A 25,801-nucleotide genomic window follows, 5' to 3' on the forward strand; every position below is an offset into this window, starting at 1 on the left:
GTTTCCCATGAGCTTGCCATGTTTCTAGAGATGTTTTCTAGGAAGAACTTTTTCTTTCCGGGAAACATTTTACAAAGTTCCACTTGTGTCCAATAAGCTCTGAATTGGGTTTACAACCCTTCCCTTGGTTGGGATGCTTGCTGATCTCCTTCTACTTCACTGCCTATTTTCCTGAAGACTGTAGTAATGTAATTATCTTTGAGTTCTATGTTCTTTCTGTCAAATCCATTTGAAATTGTCCAGTAAGTTCAAAAGTAATTAAGAAGGGAGTCACAGATGTGCAGAACATCATGCTGAAAGTCTTTTTTCCATGGGAAGCTGAAATGCAAACACATATTAAGGAATCCAAAACTTCTCATAAACCTCTTCACATATGAGTGTAGCATAATTACAGTTTTACAGAATTATAGACCATTTTATTTGTTGGTGACTGGTTGAATTTGGAACCATCAAAATCCGAAAAATGCAACACAAGTGTAACCTAATATTTAGTGAATTTCAAGTATTTTTCCTTATTTGCATTTTGCAGCATTTTGTTCTGGCATGTTTCAAATAGCTGCTATTGAGGACAAGGCTTTCTATCACAGCACAAGACAGGGGCACTTTGAATACCCATTTTCCTTTCTGCATTTCTAACAATAGGAGAAACTGACTGTCTACTCTCCCCTTCTGTGTCTTTTGGGTTAATAGGCACCCTAAGGAGAGGAGGCCAATATTATGCCTCTGTCTTAACCTAAGGATATGCCAGAGTCAAATTTACATCTCAAATATGTCAAAAGTGGAGAGGCTTTTTGTTCTCTTGTTCCAGCCTATGAGCTTCAGCTGCTTACTTAGAGTCCTCATCTGGATTACAGGAAGCCAGTTGAGTTCTGGCAGAAAAAAAAAACAGTGACCTGTTCAGCTGCACTGCATCTTGAGGCATACCCTCAAGAAAACTTATTGAAGAGCTCTCATAATCAGTGTAGTTATCCCAGGAGAAGAGGAAATATAAAGAAATCAAACTGGAGCATAGTGAAGGTTCTTTGCTTCTTTACTGATAAAGCCTGTCAGCAGCACTAGTGTTGCAGAGGATGGGCCAAATGAAGTAGCTAGACTGCAGTGCTCCATATGTGTCTCCCTTGTCCTTTGTATATAGCCCAGAGACACTAATGACATGGTGATGGTGTGGCTTATTCAGTCACTTTTGGATGAAGGATGGGACAAAGCAAGGAAACTGAAATAAATTATTCAGATTAAATTATCAGATTATTTAGTTTACCAAAACTTACAACATGTGTTTTGTCGATAGAATGCTTAGTCCTCAAGCTTCTTATACAGGAAATTTTATTTTATTTATCAGGGCCTTATGTTTTATTTCGTTGAAAAATTATTAACCCCCAAAACCTTGTAGAATATGCCAAGACAAAGACAAACTATACACAACCTAAGTTTCTGGCATATGTTTAAAGCTATGTAAGATCTCAATTAATGCATTAAATCTGAAAACACAGGGAAAACTGTGGCTTTTGTAGCTACATGTTTAATTGCTTTAACAGAACCTCAGAAGGGCTTCCTGGAAGTCCACCTTTCCAGTTGCTTCTGTTGCAGAGCTCAATTCACATGCATAATGAAGTTGTTGGGGAGTTTTTTGACTGCAATGACCAACACATGTGTTTGCTTAGGGGACTAAAGCAGAGCTCCATCCCCCTCATATTAATAACTTTTCCCAAAGGCCAAAGCTTGCAAAGATCAAAGGTCTTGCGTGTTGAAGTTCAAAAATTATACATGTATACATATAGGTTGTAAACTTAACCTCTGATCAGCATGGTGGGCTAATCAGGTCTTATCTGTGTTGTGTCTCATAGTTAAGTTACACTGTTATCCATGACATAATATATAGTTCTGTAATTGTAGGAGTGTGGAAAAGGGAGTAAAAATTAGTCAAATAGGTGTAAATGTTTTCATTACCATCAGATTCATGTGTATGTGTCTCTCTCAGGTTGCTATCTACCACTGTTATTAAATGTAGATTTGCAAGTAAAATGTTGGTATTTCAGAAAGCAGAACATTCACCAGTTCAACCATTCAAAATATCGTGAACAGTATTTTGAAATTACTGCTTAACTTTAAGATTGTGAGGTACCATTTTACTTGAGTGTGGCATAATTTGCCTTTGTCTATATGAAGGTATATCAAGTATCTCTTCCACCCTTTTTTACATCAGTTTACACAAAAATATAAATTTAGTATCTAGTTAATTAAAGCAGCTGTTAACAATGATCATAAATTAGCACAAGATAGATCTGAATTACTGACATGGCTGGAAATACAAAGTAAATTATTATGTGTGTATATGCTGTTTATAGTCAGACGTTTGAAATTATAGGAAAAAAATAAAAATTGAGTTTTCTATATAGGGTTTGAAAAGAAGTGGTAAAATAGACTAGCTGGAAGAGAAGGATGGAATTTTCTTCTCCTGTGTTCAGAACTTAAGCTATACAGTAAAGGGCTGTTTCTGAGGAACAGATGATTCAAGCATATTATCAAGATTAGAAATAATTACCATGAAACTATTAAGAAATAAATTTGAATTATTTAGTGCTGTCTTCATCCTAGAGAATATTTAGTAAATTAAAAATAATATAATGAAAATAACTTCTACATACTAAGTTCTCTCACAATTTCAGTTTTGCTAACTATGTGTATGCTGAGTTAACCCAGTAGTAGTATCTTTTATATATATGGCCCAGTTGTAAGAAAAATTAAATGTTTTATATTTAAAGATTTTTATTGATTTTCAATTCATCTTACCCATGAGTGATCCTGATCTATGGAAAATTACTGGATGTGACAACTAAATTAATTTAAGAATTCAGAATTTGTAGTATTACAAGAAAATATACTTACCCCATAACTATATGTTTTTGTTCTGTTTACTTTGATGTCAAGTTTCATTAGTGGTTTTTGGTATATAAACAAGGTCAGCTTGAGGTCCAGCGTAGCTAAGAACCTTGATTTGAGCAAGTAGAGCTAAAGTATTGGACCGTGTGACTGTACTCCTAGTACTTTTTTGTTGTTGTATTTATTTATTTATTTATTAAAAAATTAGCAGTGAAGTCTAGATCTTGCACATGTTTCGAGAAATTGCACCTATATGGTCTATATATTAAGGCTAGACAGCTTAAATGTTGTTTTTTAGCCTTAGTTTGATGCAGTGTTTAATTTGGTACAGTCTTACGTCTGTTCAGGACTGTATTTCTTATACTTTTCTTAGCAGGAAGTTTGAGCTCTGTGTAACTTCCATTTATTTCAGAAGTGCTAAATTTAGAGCACTGTATGGAGGAGAGTCCTTCTTAGTGAATTATCAGACATCCCATTTGTGATTATCTGTAAAATATACAGAAGATACAGAAGGATAACTGCATTTTAATATTTTAATGTGTGTGTTTGGTACTTCAAAAGCTATTCAGAAATATTATCTTTAAACCTGGTTTCAAATTTTATGTGGAGTCATGAGGTTCCTTTCTTGTCCAGTTGAAATCACGAGTCTAAGTAATTTTGTTATATCTCTTGACTTCTAACAAATAACATTTGGCCTTACTGTGTATACATATCTGTTGGTCAAATTGCTTCCCAGTACCTGCTTTCTGATAGAATGAACTGATGCTACACTAGAATAAATCACTTATAAATATATATGCATATTCTAATTTTTATAATATATTAGTAATTGCTGAAATCACTGCATTTTGAAGACACCTTGGTTGTGTTTTTTGTGATAAATTCACTGACACATTAAGCAGTTCACATATACAGCCTGTGCATACAAAGTTGTGAGTGCATTTTTTGTTTCTGAGTGGGAAAGATATCTGTGTGTCCATGTTTATCCCGTATATGTAACATACATGATATAGGGGGTTTGTGCTTTTTTTAAAAATTAGATTATCTTGGAGACTTGTTTCTTTCTGCCCCAAAGTTGTTTTTTTTTAATGAAACTATATGCTTAGCTGAGCATTCTAAGTTATTTTAACATCATTCTTTTCAATTTCTTTTTAACTGCCTGCAAGAACAGAAAAACAGAACTGAAGTTCCCAGATGCTTTTTGGCTTTTTGAAGATTCAGGATAGTGTTGGAGATATGTAAAGGAAAACTTGGGAATAAAATTTTGAGTAACTATGTTGTGGATACTCTTTTCTGAAGTAACAGTGCAGGCATGCTGCCTTTTCTAGGGGAAGTGGAATTTTCAAGCTGTGCTTTGGTTTGCATACTTAAATATTGACTAATACTTAGAAAGTGTTTTTCCTCTGCACCATCAGAACATCTTGTGTCATAGCTGAGAGCATAAAAATTGGGAAATTTTTCTGAGGCTTAGAGAATTGTATCCTAATCTAACTCAGTACTAAAGCTAAAATAATGTTGATTTCTGTCCTTTTTGATAGCGTAATTGATTAGTAAATAATCAATTAGTAATTAATTAGTGATTGATAAGTAAAAGCAGATGTATTTCAAACTTGCCAGTTATTACAGGAAATTTAGAGCTTCTTTTGTTACATTTTGTGTTGAGGTATCTAGTCACACCACTTCTGAATAACAGATCTTAACTTCTGTAATGATGTTGAATAAAAATGTTTTATGAGTTGTAATTTTAATTTGTCAATGATGTAAAATTTAATCTGATGTAAGAATGACATGTTTTTTAGTTATTTATCAATAGCATAATTTTTGTTGTTGTTTTTAGAACTTTCCTGATGTAGATGATGAAGGATACAGCATTAAACCGGAAGCAACACAGGATATCCTTTTTACTATTATTGTGCCAAGTTATTTGATGTTACTACAATTCTTTGGAGAAAGGAAGTACTGACTAAAGAGTTAATGAAGATAAATGACATTTATGCCTATAGTACAACCTTGTATTCTTACATTAATAGTTTTTGTAGAATGAACCATATTTTTTCTTGGGTATGTGTGTGCAAATGTTAAAGATTAGATTAGACCAGATATCTTTGGGAAGTTTAAAAGGACACTAAAAATAAAAGCAAAAAAAATAGCCAGATCTAATGCAGAAACAAAATTCCATACAGATATATTTCCTTGAAAATGTCTGAAAGATTATAAAGTAAAGTTTGCAAACTATTTAAAGTGTATTGAACGGTTATCTGTTCTATACCTGCACCCTCACATTTTATTGTGGCACTAGAGCAGCGTAGAAAAATAATTTCTGTTACTTAATGAAGTCATTACACCACATGGTGTTTCCAGCTGATGATTTTAGCTTTTACTGTCTTTTTAATAATATCTTCAATATACAGAATAAATGTTGTTCTGAGTCGCCTTCATGGAGGCTCAAGATTTTTCCGTTGTTTCTCCATTGCTTTGGAGGAAAATTTTTTGCCTACTTTTTTCCTACCACCACAGAGGAAAGTTCTACTTCAGAGCTTGGAATAGTTATAATAGATCTAAGCAAGCCTAGTATGGTAGCAAGATAGCTAATTTTTGGAAATGTATTCACTGAATTTTCTGTGTACTGCAGAATTTAGGCTATACCATTACCTTAAATTGCAAAAACTTTTAGGCAGTTAATAGCTCATTACAGTGGCCAGATTGTCATCATAACTTAGTTTTCATCAGCTTTGCAGAATATGCCTCTAATGCCCACATGGAAGAGTCCTGTAACAATAAAAGCAGTTGGTGTTATCTCCTATTTACAAAATTTATATAAAACTGGCAGACTTTTATGTAGTTCTAAGAGGAGTATTATTTCATGCTTTGCATGTATTTCTGAAAGTGAGAGAGAAGTGAACAATGTTCATGCTTATGATGAATGCTTTATTTAGACATCCTTTTTTAATCTCTTTTTTGTTGTGAAATGAGAGGGAACACATACATTAATTGAAAAATACCCATGATTAGCAATCTGTCATGAGATAGTACTTGACCTTCTGAAAATCTTGACCAACTTCAGGAACGTATCAGCTCCCTTAGCCTCTAGAAGTTTATTCTGTTGATGGGAACACATGAGATATTTTGTTGGAAGACATTGTATAATGACAGTCAATATTAGTAAGTCTGACTTAAATCTGCATTAGCAAAACACTTTAGAAGAACTGTCTTATTTGCAGGAAATGGATCTTGAAGGTCAGCAATAACTTTTAAGACAAGAAATCTTTTGATGAAATTAGAATTACTTTTCTTTGAAACTTTTTCTATAAATACTTCATTTTGAAGGAAGAGATAGGTATAAGATAAAGATATTTGCCTTTTTCCTCACCACGACTTCTAGATCCTTTCAGCTGAAAGGGATTTGGAATGTCATTGGGGTCAGGTTTAAAATTTCATTAGGGAATAGTTTGAAGGAATTTAAAGCAAATGTCTGTCATATTTTCAGGTGAAAATAACAGAAGTGACTTAAAGAATGTGTACACTTCTTCCAGGGGCTACAAAACTTCTGTGTTTCTGTAGAGGGAAATTTGCAAATTTTTCTTGCCGAAACAAATGCAGTTTTTGAGACTTAGCTTGGGCTTTGCAGAGCTTTTCTTCAGTGTGGCTCCTGTGCATATAAAGAACTGTTTATTTCCCTTATTTTGGGGGCTGAGATGTTACTGTGATTCCTTTTTATCCAAAGATGACAGTACTTCAGGCAGCTGACATTGTTTAGTTTACTGTGCAGCCTTCTATTTAACTGGCATCCTTTCTTACAGAATTTTCAGTGCCACACTGTAAAAGGAGCAAGTAACAGTGGCTCCTGCTCTTTCCTTCACTGCTTATGTTTATGTTAGGTATAGGTACCATGAGCATTTCATTGCTTAATAAAGAACCTAGGCTTTTCTATTTGGTTTAAAATATTTCTACATTTTTCATATGTCTGTTAGAATCCCTGTTGTAGTCTTGCAAATTATGATTTTACATGCAGAAGTTGCCACTTTAGAATGTTAAATTTAATCTCATGCCTTCAAATATGCAGTTCTTCAGTTATATGGCAGATACTGCCATTCTTCAGTTACATGGCATCGTGTTTTTCTGAACAGAATCATCATTCTAAAGATAAATGGAATAAATTCCTTAATATTAACTCTGATTTGTGAATTTTGGAGTGGATGTATGTAAGTGTACAAAGAGGTCACTTAATATGAGTATTTTGTGTAGTAAAATTATGAAGTAGATTAAGCAGATGACTTTGAGGTAGTTCCACCTTAACTGAGAAAAACATACCAAAGAGAACCATTTCTATTCATCCAGTGATTCTGACTCTGAAGATGATGAACCTAGGAGGTTCCATGTGGAAATAAAACCTGTCCAGCCAAATAACAGCTCTCAATACACTATGCCTTCTTTGGATGAATTAAAAGTATCCATAGGGAACATCACTCTTTCTCCAGCAATATCTGTAAGCTTCTTGTTCCTTGTATTTTTAATATGTAGAAAAGTGGTAAAGAAACTGTAGTGTAAACATATATTACAGTGTTAGTAATTTATTCTAGGTTCAATAACTCTTTTCTTATGCATTAGGTCATTTTTGGTACACTTTATATTCCAATATATTTAGACTGCACTTTTATATTGCAATATAATATTAAGTATTTTTCTCAAATTTAAACTTTCCTGTGAGTCTTTTTGAGTGCTCAGTTCTTGTCTTTGTGCTCTTGCCACCATAAGACATTCAATTACATCTTAGATTAAGCTGAGTGTGGCTTTTAATGTGATTTGCTAATTAGTTTGTGATAACATAGAAGTATTTTAAAACATATTATATAATGAGGATACATGTAACATTTGCAGTGCAACTTTATTGATGTATCCTGCCAGTTCATGGAATAATCCTTTTTACTACCACATGATAAATAATATTATGGTATGCTTGTACAGTATTCAGATCAGAATAACACTAGTTCTGATTTAAAGGAAAATAGTGTGCATAACATATTAAAGTAATATTTCTTCTCTTTTTTCCCTCACCTCATTTTGAAAGCAGAGACACAGTCCTGTAAGTAGAGAATGGCTTCTAATTTGCATTTGTAGTTAAAACTAAGTAAGTGTAGTATGTGAGGGGTCTTGTTGGGAAAACATGAGGAATGTTTTGTTTCATCTCTACCGTGTGATAGATACATAGTCTGTTTCTTTTTCTGTCACAGACAGTAAAGAGATTTAAAAATGCTGCTCCCTTTGTCAGCTCTATAGTATTTATTCCTGCACTTTCATACTGGTATGGCAAGTGTGCATTGGTTATTCTGTCCAGGTTCATGTTCCGTGGTCTCCCGCAAGCTCATGATGTTTTTGCCAGGCATTAAAAATATCTCTCAGGAAGCTGAGTGGACATAAGAGCTCTGGGACTGTTAAGTGGTATATGTCACAGTAGAAGAACTTATTCCTAATTTTTTTTTCTTGTTTCAGGCACAAATGAATCAAAATTCATCCAGTAAGTGTGAATCTTTTAGTCTGTTAGTTTTATAACATAGAATGAAAACAAATCTCTTTTTTTAATTGTTGGAGACATAAACTTCATAAATATCTGTATTTTATATGAAACAAAAGATTTAGCTTGTTAGTTTTATATAACTCTTCCTTATCTATGTACTTGGCTGTTCCCTGTTGAGGGGATCAGGTGAACCTGTATCTGACAGTAGTGAGGAGCAGATACAGATGCCAAAGGAGTTACCCAATGGAAAAAACTCCTGTGCAAGTTTGTGAAACCCTTCCACCTGCTCAAGTATGATCCACAAATCAGCCAAGTACACCGTGTGTATGATGTAGAATACCAACATAAAGGATAGAGCTTTAGATTCTATTATTCAGGGTTGGGTTTTTCTTGTCAGTGGGAAACCAGGCCAGATTTGCTGAAGAGCAGTATTGATGTAAACTGTATAATTGAAGGAGGAAGTTTCAAGTAAACAGCACTTCCTGAGGAAGCGCATTGGTCTATGTAGTCTTCTCATATTTCAGGAGTATCTAAACTTATCAGAAATACTACATTTTCTTTTTTCCATTTTAAGAGTAATTTGTTTTGAACTGCCAACATTAATATTCACTCTTTTTATAATGAAAATGAAATTTTTATTCTATAATTCACATTTTTAGTGATAATACTGTATCTTTTTCTTAGGTGAAGAGTTAACAAAATCAAAACTTTCTGCTCCAGCTATTGAGTAAGTTCAAATTTAAAATTCTATCAAATGCTGTATTGCAGGAAATTTTTTTTATTTTTCTAATACATGGAAACTCATCAGAAATGACAGCTGGGTCCTGTTTTAAGTTGTACCACTATTGCATTATAAGACTAAGTGTATCAATGGATATTTCCATTTGTTTGCTGCTTCTAATACATTTGATTTATTGTGATCAATCTCATTATTAATACTTATAATTAGATGTCTCATTATAATGAGACATTATATATTATAATTATATCTATTATAATATTAATAATATATGCTAATATTAATAAGTATATACCTTATAATTATAATAACCTTATTATTAATACTTACAATTACATTATGAATGCTTATAATTAGATGTCTACAAAATGTTTTTAATTATGACAGATTAAGTTTCTATCCAAGAGTGTTCCATGCTAAAGTGTTTAAGATAGCAAACCACAAATTTACAGTGATCTGCATACATTGCTTATGTGTCAATATGCTGAAGTAAATGAATTTGAAGATGTGGGTCTCAAAAATTACAGTTGTTTAACTGACATTGTGGACATTATATATGGAGTGTGTCCACTCACAAATTTTCACCAAGGTGTTGGCTGAGATAGTCTCCTTACATGTAAATCAGTTCTTTGACCTGGAACTTTTTGACTATTTCTTTTCTTTTTAGATACAAAGACTAATTTGACTAACTTGTCAAATGTTTTTATCATATTATTGAGGGACTTTTTACAAGGGTTACGTAGTGATAGGACTAGGAGGTGTGACTTTAAACTGAGAGTAGTTTTAGATTAAATATATAGAAGAAATTCTTTACTGTGAGGTTTGATGAGATGTGGAACCAGGTCATCCAGAGAAGTTCTGGATGCCCTGTCTTTGGAAGTGTTCCAGGCCAGTCTGGAAGGGGCTTTAAACAACCTGGTCTAGTGGATGTCAGCATGATTGAAACAGAATTTTTAAAGATCCCTGTGATTATTATAGTTATTACATTATCAAACTACTACTGAAGTTTGTGATTTTTATGAATGCATAAATCTTTCATTTCTATTCAAATTTTAACTCTTAATATAGAAAGGGGAACAGTGACTTCCTGGCATGGGATCCACTCTTCAGCACTTCTCTTGAATCTTCCTCTTCAGCTTCTCTGGCATCCTCATCCTCCTCAGGTAAAATATTTGTTGGTAGAGATTGTGTTTGCCATATTTCTGGATGCTCTGGTGTTATTTTTTTCAGTTACTGCAAGGGTACATGCTTTGATGAATGATAGAAATGATAGAATTTTATAAACAATATACTGTCTTAGAAGTATTACATGACTGAGAAGGCAGTATATAAGGCTTTCGAGCTAGAAAGCAAGAGGGAAGAGGGAGTGCTAGACACTTCAGGAAAATTCTGTCTTGCTCCTGCCTTTTTTTATTGCCTTCTTATACTTACTGAAGAATTGCTTACCATCTAGGATGTAATCCTTTTTCTTCAGATGGTAAGGCTGGGAGACTAAATGGAGGTTGTTGCAGCAACTCTGAGACAAGCTGAGCTTGCACAATGAACAGGAATGGATTTCTTCTTTCTAGGAAAGTCAGTTGGGCTATGTAGTACAAAGGCATTGCAGAGCTTTGCTGTGAGGAACTTTTTTCCTTTAGGAAGGCATGATTCTGTTAGGCGAGTGAGGGCAAAATCCAAGGAGGGATGGATAAAAATTACTGGGCTGAGCCATGAATTAAGCTGAGGTCCTGAAAGCAGCGATATTGCAAGAAAAAGGATAGTGTGTAGCATATGGGAGGTGGAGGGAGAGAGCACATGTTACACAGGAATTTTGGGTTGCAGGATATTAGTGTTGGTAGGATACTGGCAGGCTTTCCTGGAACCCAGTCTTTGCAAAAAATAGTTCCATGGTTCTTTTCAGTCTACCTAATGTGATTCTTTACTCCAACATCTTAATTTTCTCTTAATGTAGACACTTTTCTCCTCCCATACACCTGAGAAAGGAAGTGTGTTGGCTGACTATTTTCGACTAAGTACTTGTATTCCAAAAGTTGTCCTCACTTCTTTGTTTATGATCATGGCTTTCTAGTGGTTTTCTTCTGTGCTTGATCATGCAGATTGAAGAACAATAAGGGCAATTACATGTGACAGTAAGAGAATTCTGAAAACCTGATATTATTCCTTGGCTTAAGTAATGTTCTTTTAACAGCAATCAACATTGCTTTGTAACACTTCAGATTTTAAGTAGAACATAGTGTTTCACTACAAATTCATATTCCTTAAAGGTTATGGTTTTAACAAATCCAGCTTAGAGAATTCATCCTAATTTTCTCATCCTGACTTACATAATCAGTAGTATTGGCAAGTGAATCCACCATGTGTGTGGTAAGGCATTTAAGAATAAATTCTAGAGAAAGATATATTACTGGAATATTCTAAAAAGAAATTCTGCTTTCTTAAAATTCTCTGTTTTGGTAGCTTTGCTCTTGTGTTGGAGTCTGCAGAGAAAGGCAGAGGATACTTGTGCTGGTGGTTGTAGTTGTATTTGGGTGTTTATTGCTGTGCTTGGATGGGAAGCGAAAGCAGATTAGGAAATCTTCATCCAGCTCCTCCTGGCAGCAGAAGTGTGGAGAAAGTAGTCTCTGGTTGATGAGTAATGACAGAGATCCATATTATCCTCTGTAGCTGTATCTGGCAGGGAGTAATCTACCCTAGTCCTCATACTCAATGCTCATTGAAATTGGTGAAAGAGAGGGTCTTGTGGTCATAAATCAAGTTTAGATGCATCTATGCCTTGGCAAACTTTATCTGATAAATAATTTTTTCAAGGATTGTAGGAGTTAATTAAGATATTTACATTTGTGAAATAATCTGCAGAATGAAATAGAAAGTAAGTGTTCCAAAGTATAACAAATTTCTAATACATTTGGGGCAAAAAAAAATCCATCAATATAGGTCATGTTGTCTAAATTGAGTTCTAATGCTTCCTAAGTTGCAAGTTAATTCTAAAAGTTTTTTCTAAAATACTTAATTTATCTGATTGTATTTTACTTTAAATCAATGTTTATTCTTCAACTTGAAGGTTAGTACTAAGATAATGCTTAACATTTTTGAAAATCTCAATCCAAAACTTAAATTACATACATTCATTGTGTGGAGTACTGTATATGTTACAGTTTAAACATTTGTTTAACTAATGTTTTATAACTGTGTTAATCATTGAACACTTAAACTACCTTGGTATTTGAGCAGACAGTGGTTTATGCAGCACAGAAGTAGTCTTTGGTCATCCATGAATAATCCCACTTTATTAGAAGTTTAAGATTACAAAGTTATCTTGAACAAACACAACAGACATTTTTTTAGCTAGTTCTTGATATTTTTAAAATGCTTCTATTTGTTATCTTCCTTATTTTCATCCATATGTATTTTTAAAATTGTTCTTAACATCTCCACATTGTTTTAAAAGAGTATTTTAATGCCTTTGAATCATATTTAAAATATCTGCTAGAAAGTGTGTTAAAATTTTAATGTGTTAAAATTTTTAATGTTTAGGTGAACTTAGAGAATGTATTTGTTTATGACAAAAGGACCACTGTAGAAAGGACAATTGTACTTTTAATCTGAATTTTTAAATGTGTTTCTCTCTTTTTTGATTTTGGTTGTCACTGCTGTTGCTCCTAGCTCTGCCAATCTGCAAGATGTTGAGAATTGACTAACCTTGCATTTTCTGCTTCTCCTGTCATCTAGAGCAACAGGCAACAGCAAGTGCAGGGAATACTTGTGGAAAACTCCTTTTTTCAGCAGTCAGAAGACTGTAGGATGAGAGAGGAAAGGAAACTGAGGTGGATGTTGCCTCATTCATATTGTTACTCACTAGACACAGATTCATACAGACAAAATACCTATCAGACCAGATCTTGTGACTCCATTGTCTTAATTCATTCACCTGAAAGCCAAATCTGTTGGACCTGCCTATTACAAATATTATGACTAAGAGGATCAAAGTCATTGAAAGGAACGGGATGGGTTTGATTAAATAACTTTGAAGAAAATTAAAAGCATAAAGCTGTGGAGAGGAGTCAAAAATGGAGTAGGATGGAAGAAGGAAAAAATATGAGAAAAAGTTAAATCACAGCAGGTAGGAAGTCAGAGGAATAAGGAAAGTTGTGAGAAATAGAGCCTTAAGTGGAGAGATACACAATTTTTTTTTAATGTAATAAATAATGGAAAGTGACATGGTTGGCAGTATGTGACTGGGTTTTTTCTTTCTTTTATTTGTGAGGTGGGGGGATTACCTTAGTAGAGCAGTTATTTTTCATGCTGGCTAGTAACCCTTGTGCAGTGGATATTGAATACTCTTTTGAATATTTAAATTTTTATCTTTTCATTGTCGGTCCTAGTTTCAATTCTTCCCTTTTCCTTCAGCTACCCTAACAGAACACAATACAAGCTCCTCCTCATCTACCACTGATTTGCCTGGATGTAGAATATCTCAGTCTTTGCTTGGACACCAGACAGATTCTGGGTCTACAAGCCCATCCTCACCAGGCTTTACCATTAGTACTTTGTGCAAATCTGGTGTTACAGCAGCACCATCAGGGAGTACCAGTACTTTATCCTGTTTTTCACGATCTCAGAGTCAGTGGATTTCCTTTGCTGATGAACTTCTTACAATTAGCCATACAAGCACAGACAAGAAGGAGCCCCAAAGATTGCATTTTAAAGCTGAAAATGTCTGCCTTGCCTCTTCTGCTTTGCTTGGGAGTTCTTCCAACGTCTGTGCTTCTGAGGATCAAAGTGACCTTTTCAATAACTCTATATGCCATGAACAATTATTCATTGAAGAAACTTGCACTGCTGCTGAAATATCTTCTGCATCATCTTCAGCACTACTGGACTATAGTGTAGTGTCTTCTTGTGCTCATACAAACAAGGGTATGCCAAGCATGCATTCTGTACAGCTCTTTGCTAATAACTGACTCCAAAAAGCAAGCTTTGGATTAATTTTTCTTTTTGCTATTGTTGCCCAACTGATGTTAAAATTAACTCATCTTACTTAGAATGTACTAAACTGCTTGTTAATACCAGCTAGGACAGTGCAGTAAATATTCAGCTTGAAATAAGAAGAAAATTCAAATGATTCATTTAAAGGCATTGCTTTCTCTTAACTATGCAGTGTTGCTTTTCTAGAAATGGGGATGTATTTTTGTGGGATGTCAGACAGCAATGAGATCTCAAAGATTAAGTAATTGCATTTGAAGAAACAATTTTTTTACATAAAAGCTTCCAAGAGTGGTTGGTATAAAATCACCTGAGAACAGTGAGAGAGCCCATGATGCACTATTAGATGTACATTTCAGGGTGCACTTTTTAAAAGCACTTACAATTTGTGGTAACTCTTAAAACATGTCACTTGTACAATAGGAACCTCTAGTAGAAACATCACGTCCAGATATTCTACTCAAGTAAACAACTATATATATATATATATATGGTGTGATCTTTCTAATGTTTTCTTAACTTTGCTTTCTTTCAGCAAGGCCCACCACTCCTCTTTCTGTAGGCGCTATTGTACCCCCTCCAAGGCCTGCTTCAAGACCAAAGCTGTCTACTGGGAAACTTAGTGGGATTAATGAAATAGTATGTATTGATTATTATTTTTTTTGTTTGCCATTTTGACTTGATTTCAGATACACCATTCATTTACACTGTTACAGTGGCATTATTTTCTAGCCAATTTCCAAGGAATCACATAAGCAGATTTTCAACATTGCCAAGTAGGCATGGTAATAGTTTATGATAAGTATCTTATTACAACAAGTAATTATTAACGCAAGTACAAAGGTCCAAACCTTAATGTTTGCATCAGCTGAGTGTTTTTAATTGAACAAATCAGTAATTTCATGATGAAAGATGGAGCATGCATAAGATTGAAGTTCTTAAAATGCAAAATACTAGTGAAGTTATTAACAAACCTCCCTTGATTTAGGGATATCGCCAAAGCTTTAGGAAATGAGTGGGGTTTTTTCCAGTTGTATGTTGACGGAAGTAGCCCTGTTGTGGCTTCTCCCTGCACTTGTTACTGGTTTGTAGAGAAGGGAGGTGATAGATCACAGCAGTTGCCTGTGAGGATAGTGAGAGGTTGTGCATTGTCTGTATGTGCCTGCAGTGTGGAGTCACCTGCTGATGAGGAATGTGGTAAAGAATGCAAATAACCAAACAGCCTATCAGACTAGGCCATGCCTAATTTCCTCTGTAAATATTAGTATTCTGCAGGTTTCATTTGATTTCCTGACTTGGAAAAATGTTCCTGTGGTAAAGTCCTTGTATTGTCTTTCAAAGTAGCAAGATACTTTCACCATATTCTTAGTACAAACAAAATTCTCATCCGTTTTGACAAAACTGACAAAATATTTTCAAACTGTTTAGCAGGATGTTTGTCATGGAAAAGTGCTGCCTACCACAGCATAGCCCCTTCTTCAGCCACATGTTGTTCTTTTTCAGTTTGTTATTACTGACAATCCTTGGTTATTATCAGCAGACCTTGTCTGTTAGTACCAATAGTCCTTGCTTATTAGCAATGATCTGTGGTTATTACCAGCAGGCCTTGTCTATTAGCACCAACATTTCTTGGTTAGTACCAACAGTCCTTGATCATTATCAACAGTCTTTGTCTGTTACTGCCATCAGTCCTTGGTTGGTTCCACAGCCATGCAGCTATCAGTGTTTCAGACATACACATTAGCCCCTTATCTTCTGGGATTCTACAGTTAACCTGCCAAAATGATGCTTTGGGGATTTCAGCACCTTTCAGATAGGTTAATCCCAGTATGATAATTAGTTAAATACCTAAACAGTTAAGTGTATCATAAAACCACCCAGAGATTTAGAGTGGAAGAGACTTTTAAGTTCTCTTGGCCAACCTGCCCAAAAAAGGGATGACTTCAAAATTGTATCAGGTTGCTCAGGCACATGCTGAGTTTTGAAAATCTCTGGAATGGGAGACTTTACAATCTGCCAATCTGGCAGCCTGTCTCAGGATTTTACTGCAAAGTTGCAAGAAGGACTTTTCCCAAGGTCCGGCGGGCATTTCTTCACTGTAGCTTTTGCATCTCTTGGAAGAACCTGACTCTGGCTTCTTTGTGTGCCCCTTTTTACCTACCGGGAGACCTGTAATAAATCCCTTCTTAGGCTTCTCTTCTCTGGGCTGAAAAACCCATGGTCCTACAGCTTATTCCTCTCTCACTACTATATTCCAGTCACAACTATTTTAGTTGCCCTCTGCTGTTCTCATTTCCGATTCATTAGTAGCTCTGCTCTAGCTCTCTAAATCTGTTTGGCACACATACACAGGACTGTAGTCTTAGTTTCTGATACTGTGTTCTACTATTATTGTTGACAGGCTGTTGTGTATTAGACTTGACTCTGTCAAAAAAACCTAAAACCTATGAAAATCTATGAAATAATGGTATTTACTCCAATGGAAAATGCAGGTTCTCTGTTTTACACTAAAAAACTAGGATAGATAAAACATTAAATGAGAAACATTATGAAATTGATTGGGGCATGAAAGAAGACTTTTTCTATTTACAATATATTTTTTATCTGTTTAAAACCACTTTGTGTTATATTCTTGTGATCTCTTTTGTTCAGCCTAGGCCCTTCAGCCCTCCATTGACCTCTAACTCAAGTCCACCTCCAGCAGCTCCTTTGGCACGAGCAGAGAGCATTTCTTCTATATCCTCTTCTGCTTCCCTCAGTGCAGCAAACACACCTACAGTTGGTAAGCTTAATTAACCATTTTATCTTACTTGAGAAATAGGACAAATCAGCCACTAGGTTGCACCTGTTGCAAGAGCCATTGCTGGAATTAGTTGTTTTATATATGAGTCCAGGTACTTCAAGCATCCTTTGCAATGTCTGCTTCTAAATGACACTGAGACACAGGAAAGTAGATTAAATTAGATTAGACCATTAGATTAGTTATGGCATTTTTTTAGGGAAATATATTCACAATTAACATTCCACGAATTCTTATTTGGTATGCTTGTATATCCATCAAGTACATGTTTTCATGTATTTGTTCAGAAGTTGTTACTGTATAGGTGCAGAAATGCTTAGGGACACTGAAAGATTCGAGTGAATACAAATGTTCACAAAATTGAGTTCTTTTATGTTCTTTGAATTTTGTTTGTTGTTCCATAATTGCAGTCTCCAAAAAGTAAATCTAATGCATCTTATTCTTCAAGTTAGTTAAGAATATAAGCAGTATGTTCTATATAAGTATATATAAGCAGTTAAGAATATGAGCAGTAAAAGCACAACAAATGATTAAACAAGAAAGATTAAGATGAAAAGGAATTAGTCGTCATGTGTTGCCACTAATTTCAGAAGGTGTTCTCTTGTTTTCAAAGAAGATCCTTCCGTTTTGATATTTGATTATCATAAATTAAAATGAGATTTTAGTACTGGGGTGCTAGGGGGGTTAGCTGAGGGTTTTTTTATTAGTTTGGCGAGGGCAGGTCTTAAGACATTTTAACTTTTTTATTTAGTGGTATTGAGCTGTTTAATTCCTGAACATCATTACACCTTTAGTCACAAGTTAAATCAAGTTGTCAGGTTATCATTCAGTTATCTGCCAATGTTATTGTTGCCAAGAATTCCTCACTCAGGCTCAGAAGAGCATCTGTGCTGCACCTAGTGGGAGTTCTGCTGTGGAATTGTATCCACCCTGTACAGAAGCAAAGCTACTAAATTCTGCCCAACCTTAGCTCTTATAGTTCAGAGTCCTCCAGTTTCACAAATGCTAAGAAGCATCACAGAAATACAACTGATATTTTGGTTGCCAGAGTCTACCCAGGCTCACATCCTCAGGTCTCAGCTCTGGTGTTGAGGAACCAAAAATTGGTGGCAAGAACATCAATATCCCCAGCTCTGGGGAGATATGTGTGTGTGTTGTTGGAAACAGTGGCAGAGTGAAATCTTGAGGTGAGGCAGGAGGTAAGGAGGTGTGTGCTGACACTGAGGTTTGACGTGGTTATTATTCTGGCCTAGGAAAAATAAATAAGCCCAGTTCCATCTGCACTGATTGCATTTTCCTGGGAAAATGGGAAGAGCAGTGCAAAAATCTGAAATATTTTGGGGCATGAGGATATAGTTTGCAATACATTCTGTATTCTTTTGACTTTTGCACAATCCAATGTTCCCCTTACCCCCTTTGTCGTGAATAATGGAGAATTGACTCTGATTATCTTTTCCAAGTGAACTTGAAGGCATATGTAATTGAGCGCTTCTTTTGTGTTTTAGCTTTAATTTAATTTGCCAAATATTTTAATATTAATTTTTAACATCTATTTTTGCTTGAAATATTTTGTTTTCTTGCAATGTTTTGTTTCATTTAAATGTAATAGATGATGATCTTTTGATTCGAAATCTTCCTACAATTGAAAAGCTTTGTGAGACACCACCAGGTATTGTACTCAAAGCACATTTATGTCTTAACTAATCATCCTAATATACTACATCTAATAAAATTGTATTTCTTTTGAAACAAGTTTCTCCAGATATTTTTGGTATCTGGCACATACAAGTTGCTTGGCATCTCAATTACATAATAAGTTATATATTGCTGAAATCACCAAAACTTATGTAACCACTTTTATATAATGTTATTTGCTGTCTATCCACTTGCCTGCTCCATAGACAAGCTGAAACTTGGCCTTGCTTCTTCAATTTGTCATTGCTACTTTCTTTCAAGTAAAATGAATATATTTTTACTTTGACAATCCTTATTCACCTAACACAAGTAGGTAATAATGTTTCTATATTTACATATAATATGTATCTTAGAAGACAGACATAATAAAGATAGTACTTTTTGAAATAAATTTTATTTTCATGATAGCTGTTTAGCCAGTATTAAAACTGTCTAGATCTTTGTTCCTAAACTGAACTAAAACCATTTGATCAGCTTTATTCATCCGCCCTTTTTATGACCAATGATGCAGTCTTTTGTTCTGCAGTTGTCAATGCAACCATTTACATGGTTATGTCACTAGCTCTTGTGTCAGCACAGCTCAGGGGCTGGTAGTAGTGATCAGCCTGAGGCAGGTGGCATGACATTTAAGCCAGGTTTGCCATCACTGCCAAAGGTGGTAGAGCTGGAGCCTTGATCTGGGCTGCAGCCTGAGAAGAAGCGAGGATTCTTCATGCAGCTCCGTTACCTCCCTTCCATCTGAAACCTCACAGCAGATACAGAAAACCCTGAAGCTGAATGCTGCTGCATTGAATTGTGCTGTCAGCAGCAAGGCAACAAAACTATGATTTTCAGGATCAGGACAAGCAGTTATGCTTGTTTCATATGATAGAATAACAGAATCATGAATGTTGGGAAAAGATTGCCAAGATCATTAAGTCCAGCCCATTGAATGATCACCATTCTTGAACACCTCCTGGGATGGTGACTCCACCACCTCCCTGGGCATTCTAAGCGCAGAAATTTTTGCTGTACTCCAGCCTGGGGCTCCCCTGGCACAGGTTGAGGCCATATCCTTTTCCTGTTGCTGATTGCCTGGGAGAAGAGACTGTCTTCTACCTTGCAACACCCTCCGTTTAGGCAATTGTAGAGAGTGAGAAGGTCCCCCTTATCATTCCTTTTCTCTAGGCAAAATGCCCTGAGGTCCTTCAGCTGTTTGTCATATGACTTACTCTCCAGACCCTTCCCTTGTTCCATTGCCCTTCTCTGGACATGCTCCACCACCAAAATATCTTCCTTGAACTGAAGGACCCAAAACTAGACACAGCACTGGAGGTGTGGCTTTACCAATGCTGAGTACAGGGGGACAATCCCTGTCCTGCTCCTGCTGCCCACACTATTGCTGGAACAGCCCAGGATGCCATTGTCCTTCTTGGCCACCTGGGCACTGCTGGCTCATGTTCAGCTGCTGTCCCCAGCACCCCCAGGTCCTTTTCCTGTGGGCAGCTTTGCAGCCACTCTGTCCCAGCCTGTGGCACTGCCTGGGGTTGTTGGGACCCAATTAATAAATACTAATTAATTTATTTTTCAGTTTATTGGTTTCTAGGAGAATGCATAAATTTTGAGTAAAAGGGTGATGACAATGGGAGCAGAGCAAAGAAGAGAGATGTGATCTCATTTGTAGTTCCCCAAATAGGTCTCAGAGAAATATATATACATATATTCATATGTGCTTGCTTTGGTGTTTCCTGAAAAAAGGCCAAAAGGGTGTTATTATTTCTAAAAAAAAAAAAAAATCACGTTTCAGTCAAGCAAACAATATTTGTCTTTTACCAATGGGAATATAATGAATATGTTTGCATTACTCTGCATAACTTAAGAAATATTGCTATAAAAATGTACGTAAGGCTATTAAGTAAAAGATTTTAAAATAATTTATACACCTGTATATAAGGTAATCCTGTTTGCTCTACAGTTGTTTGTTGTTCCTTAGTAAATTGGCAGAAAGAGACGTTAAAGCAGCTCAGCAATTGTAGTGCCACATCCATTGAGTGCACACTTTGGTTTTAGTGAAGAATAATTCTGGAGTTCTGTATTTCACCAAAGAGAATTTCTAGTAATTGCTAACTCATTTTATTACACATTTGCCTCTTGAAATAATGATTTCTGGATTCCTAAGACTGTTGAGAATCGCAGCTTTTGTTGGTAGTTTTCAGGGGGAGAAAAATCCTTGGACTCATGATCCATCTATTGTCTGAAAGAATAAAGAAAAACAGCCTACTGGAATATTTTTCATACTGAAACACTAAAAACAGTGTTTTTTAGCCAGAATCATAATATTTAGTTCATTTAAAAAATTTTGTTTTTCAACACTTTTGACAGTTCTTTTGGATCTAAGTGTTGCACAAATGTTTGTAATATTTGAGAAACAAACATTGCAAATGAGAAGCATTCTGAACATTTTATTACCTTGTGTGAGAAATTGCAATGGAGAGAGAGGTATGAGACAGCAGAATAAGACCAGCTTCTGTCTTTTGCTCTTTCTGTCACTACTTCATTCACTTAAATCTTAATTTAAGGTCTAATATGAGATATTAGGTGCTCTATGAAGAGCAAGGCCCCAGCTTCCTTTTTACTTCTGAAGAGCTCAGAAAGGACAGCCACTTAGAGTAAATAGGTTTAATTTGCTGTGGGCAATATTATACAGAAGAATTATTTTGTCTTTGCTTTATGGTATGAATGAGAATTTTTTCAGTTTGCTTATGAAAAGATAAAAACTGTACTTTGTGATAGGTAATGCTATGTGATACAGACCATCTTCATTTCTTCATGGTACAGAAAACATAATAAGATGCTGATTACTATGCTGCTGCACTAAAAAAAGAAGAAAGTTCCAGTACTGTCTTTTGTATTACATACACATATAGAAAATTTGTGAAAAATTAAATCCCATGACAACCTGTTCCATCAACTGTATATGTGCATTTCAAAAAGCCTTAGCATGAGGTCTTGGTTGATTTTTATAGCTCTATATTGGAATTGTGTTGTGTTAGCACAAGCAACAAGTGAAGACTTCCCCAACTGTTTCTGCTTGGGAGTTGCAATATTTGTTGGCTGAAAAAGTTAAAAGAATGTTCACTTATGTGGGGTAATGTTGATGAATTTGCATTTAAGTTAATTTTTACTCTAAGTGAATTCTTTGTATTTCTGTCACCATTTTATCATGCATTTTTCCATATAAAAAGCATACAGTAGGGATTTTTTTTTTAAATCATTCTGGTCAATTTGCTTTGGGTCTGTTGACTTCACCTGCACCAGTAGCCATTTTAATGCAGTGTTCCTCTGTCTCATGTATTTCCTTGTGCCTGTTTATGTGATGCCGTACCAATAGTCATACCTGTGTTCTTAGGCTGCTGAGCAGCATTTTGGTTGTACAATTGTACTGTACTATGTTTATGTATTTCTACACATTTTACAAGTAATACCTCAGATGATACTGTAACACTGGTGTAATCTTGTAAAAATTACAGATGTAGTCAACCATTCTGGAATCTGCTAAGCTTTTTGAAAATTAAATCTATATACTGTATGTATTCTAGGTGTTTCACGTGGTCCCAGCCCCGTCAGCCTTGGAAACCAGGACACCTTGCCTGTTGCAGTAGCTCTTACTGAATCTGTTAACGCCTACTTTAAAGGAGCAGATCCCACAAAGTTAGTTAAATAGTGAATTGTTTTGAATGTATTGAATTATAATAATAAAAGACACTGGTTCTACTTTTCATACTGGGGGAGGGGAATGAGTATGCATTAGAAGGGGAATTCAAAGGGGCTTTTCTCCCTGGGTATAGCTGACAACAGTGGCTTATTGCTCTGTAATGGCCTGCATCCTGCCAGGAGCTCATATATACCTTCTTTACAAACGTGTTCAGTGAGAGCACTGAGAATGACAAGAATTTTTATCATTGTGAGGTAGGCATTACATGTAATTTTGTGCAGCTGAAAGCACTTCATTCCCTGTCACATCCATTGCTATGCTACTTAGGCCTTGCCTAGGCAGGGCTGTGCCATGTTTTTCAAAGCTTGAAAAATATCTAAGACTACTGTATGCTTAAGCAGTTTGTTTTTTATTTCTTATTTCATCTTATTTCCAAGCTGAAAGTGACAATACATAGTCACATTACCCTCATTTGAGATTGATATTCTGTTTTTAATTCAACTTGTAAGATTGTGAAATTGCAGTGGTTGCTTTAAAATTAGTATTAGAACTAGGCAGTTAATGAGTTGCAATGAAGCTGATTTTTTTATTCTCTTCTAGATGTATTGTGAAGATTACTGGTGATATGACAATATCATTCCCAAGCGGGATTATTAAAGTCTTCACCAGCAACCCATCTCCTGCTGTGCTCTGCTTCAGGGTGAAAAACACAAGCAAACTAGAGCAGATTCTTCCAAATGCACAACTTGTATACAGGTTTTGTATTTTTTAAACATAACTGCAAGCTACATAATTTATAAAGTATGAGTTGTTGTGTATGTAAATCAGAATTCTTTGTAGTCTGGTTGATTTAATTACATATAACATAATTTTCTGAATTAATCTTGTTCAGCTTAGTTCTCTCCACTGCCACTATTAAAAATCTCAGTGATTACTGGACTTAAAACTTGTGCAGAGTATAACAGCCATAAAAATAATTTGTAAGTGTATCTGTCTTTTCACAGACATTTTATAAATAATTTCTTTACACAGTAGTAATAATGGTAAAACTAAATTTTGAAACAATAGACTTAAATGGAAAACAAGTAGTAAAAATTCATGCTCTCATTTGCCATCTACTAGTCTATTTTAAATCTGAATCATTACACAAATCAGATTCTTTACATAGCTCTCTCAGATGTGTAGCAGCATGCTTGGAAGAATTTGTAGAAAATAAGGTTGCTGATCAACTAGGATAATTGTTGGAATTGCACTTGGAGATATTGTTTTTAAAAAACACAGAAAAGCTGGAGTTTTTTTAGCAGAAATCCATTTTAGCTGAGCAGATTGTATTTCATTTATTGGAGAAATAATTTGAACACTAAAGCTAAATGTTTTTAAATGCTGTATTTTTTAATTCTGAAATAATAAACCATATACATGTATTCTTTTGTATATAATTCCATTTTGTTAGTTCATACTTAATATAATGAATAATTAATACAAAATTAAGTTTAATCACTGTTTGACATGACAGTTTATAACGGAAATGTTAGAAGAGCTGTATCTGATCAAATTAATTATACTGAAAAAGTGTATTTTGCAAAAAAAAGTTGAAGTGTCTAGTATTCTTGAATGTGTGGTGTAATATTTCACCCCTAATTAATGATCTTTCTTTATAGTGATCAGTCACAAAGTGATTCCAGTACTAAGGACTTTTGGATGAACATGCAAGCTATAACGGTCTACCTCAAGAAATTATCAGAGCAGAATCCATCTGCATCCTATTACAATGTGGATGTTTTAAAGTATCAGGTAAACATTTTTATCCTTTTGTAATTTTTAAGGAATTCCAGCTGATATGATATATACCCAGAAATTAAAAGAATTTTTCCTTGTCTGTCAGCATAAAGGTGAACTGTCATCCCTCATCTAGACCAATTCTGAGTATGTCTCTACTTACACTGTGTAGACTCCACCCAGGCTTAGCACATTCCTGCTTTGCTTCATGTCATTCCCTAAGATACAGGGCTTGTTTCAGCTTGCTAATGCTTCAGCCCAATCCTGCAAGCAGCTTCAAACATCTTTCTTCTTTATATTTGTCAGCAAAGTCAAATTCTCCTCTAAGAGATTTGATGGGGACTCTCTGCACTTTGTACTCACACTGTATGATTTTGCTATTGCATAAGTTTTGGATGCTGTCACTGATGAATTTTAATGCATGGTTCGTGCTTGCAGTTGAAAGAGAGTAGGTTTAGATTAGATATAAAGAAAAATGTTCTTTACTCAGTGTGTGGTGAGTCACTGGCACAAGTTGCCTGGAGAAGTTGTGTATGCCCCATCTATCCATCTCAGTGTTCAAGGCCAGACTAGGTAGGGCTATGAACAATCTGGTCCAGTGAAAGTTGTCTGTGCCCATGATGAGGGCAGGTTGGAACTACATGATCTTTAATATCCCTCCCAACCCAAACCATTCTGTGATTCTGTCTGAGAATGTATGACATTCTGATTTCTTACTATGTAATAGAATGGGTGTAGTCAACATGGATTTACTGAGAATAATTCATGCTTGACCAAGCTGACAAACTTCTGTGGTGACATGACTGCCCCTGTGGATAAGGGCATAGCAGTAGATATTGTCTGCTCAGACTTCAGGGCACCTTGCAACACCATCTACCACAGAATCTCTATAGAGAAGCTGGTGAAGAATTGGGGGCTGGATGAGCAGACACTGAGGTGAACTGATCCCCAGGGGACATACTGATTTTACAGTTTAATAGCTGCAATAATGATGTGAATGGTGGGACTGAGTGTACCCATGGCAAGTTTGCTGATGATACCAAATGGGGATGGCCCTCTGGATAAACTAGAGGATAATTTTGCCCTCTTAAGAGGACTCAACAGGCTGCAGAAATGGGCTGAGAGGAACCTCATGAAATTCAACAAGAAGCGCACCTGGGGAGTCACCAGTTGGAAATGGTCTTGGCAGAAAAGGACCTGAGGGTCCTGTGGGTTACCATGTTGAACATGAGCCAAACAACTCACTGTTCATGCTGCAAAGGCAAGAAACGGTCTCTTGATCTGCATTAGGCAAAGTATTGCTAGTAAGTGAAGGGAGGGGATCCTTCTCCTCAACACTGGTGACACTGCACCTGGGGTGCTGTGTTTAGTTCTGCGTTGTTCATTGAAAGTGAGACTGGATAGAGTTCAGCAAAGAGGCACAAAGATGATGGTGGGACTGGAGTATCTGTCCCATGAAGAAATGAAGACAGCCTGAGGGACGTGGGACTCCTAAGGCTGGAAAATGGAAAGTTCAGGGAAATCTCATCATTATGTATAAATACCTGAGAGAGGACACAGAGAGGACAGAACAAAACTCTTTTCACTAGTGCCCAATGACAGAATCAGAGGCAATGGGCACATGCTGTATCACAGGAGATTCCCTCTGAACAGCCAGAGCCACTCTTTTTCCTATAGCAATGGCTGAGCACTGGGCACAGGTTGCCTAGAAGGATC

At 35.6% G+C, this 25,801-nt stretch overlaps 1 protein-coding gene across 3 annotated transcripts in view; it reads left to right on the forward strand.

The window, feature by feature from the left end:
* Positions 1-25,801, forward strand: part of FCHO2 (FCH and mu domain containing endocytic adaptor 2) — an 82,055-nt gene that overhangs the window by 47,762 nt on the left and 8,492 nt on the right. For 2 of the 3 annotated variants that reach the window (XM_062513591.1, XM_062513592.1), the window contains 11 exons: positions 4,718-4,772; positions 7,188-7,366; positions 7,952-7,963; positions 8,371-8,395; positions 9,080-9,122; positions 10,203-10,297; positions 14,653-14,756; positions 16,770-16,899; positions 22,191-22,302; positions 22,907-23,062; positions 23,968-24,100. In XM_062513591.1, coding sequence (XP_062369575.1) covers positions 4,718-4,772; positions 7,188-7,366; positions 7,952-7,963; positions 8,371-8,395; positions 9,080-9,122; positions 10,203-10,297; positions 14,653-14,756; positions 16,770-16,899; positions 22,191-22,302; positions 22,907-23,062; positions 23,968-24,100 — 1,044 coding nt within the window. Of the gene's footprint in view, positions 1-4,717; positions 4,773-7,187; positions 7,367-7,948; positions 7,964-8,370; positions 8,396-9,079; positions 9,123-10,202; positions 10,298-14,652; positions 14,757-16,769; positions 16,900-22,190; positions 22,303-22,906; positions 23,063-23,967; positions 24,101-25,801 lie in introns of all 3 variants that reach the window. The other variant, XM_062513590.1, reaches the window with a different exon arrangement.

The sequence above is a fragment of the Cinclus cinclus genome, chromosome Z, assembly GCF_963662255.1.
Source record: "Cinclus cinclus chromosome Z, bCinCin1.1, whole genome shotgun sequence".
Lineage (NCBI taxonomy): Eukaryota > Metazoa > Chordata > Aves > Passeriformes > Cinclidae > Cinclus > Cinclus cinclus.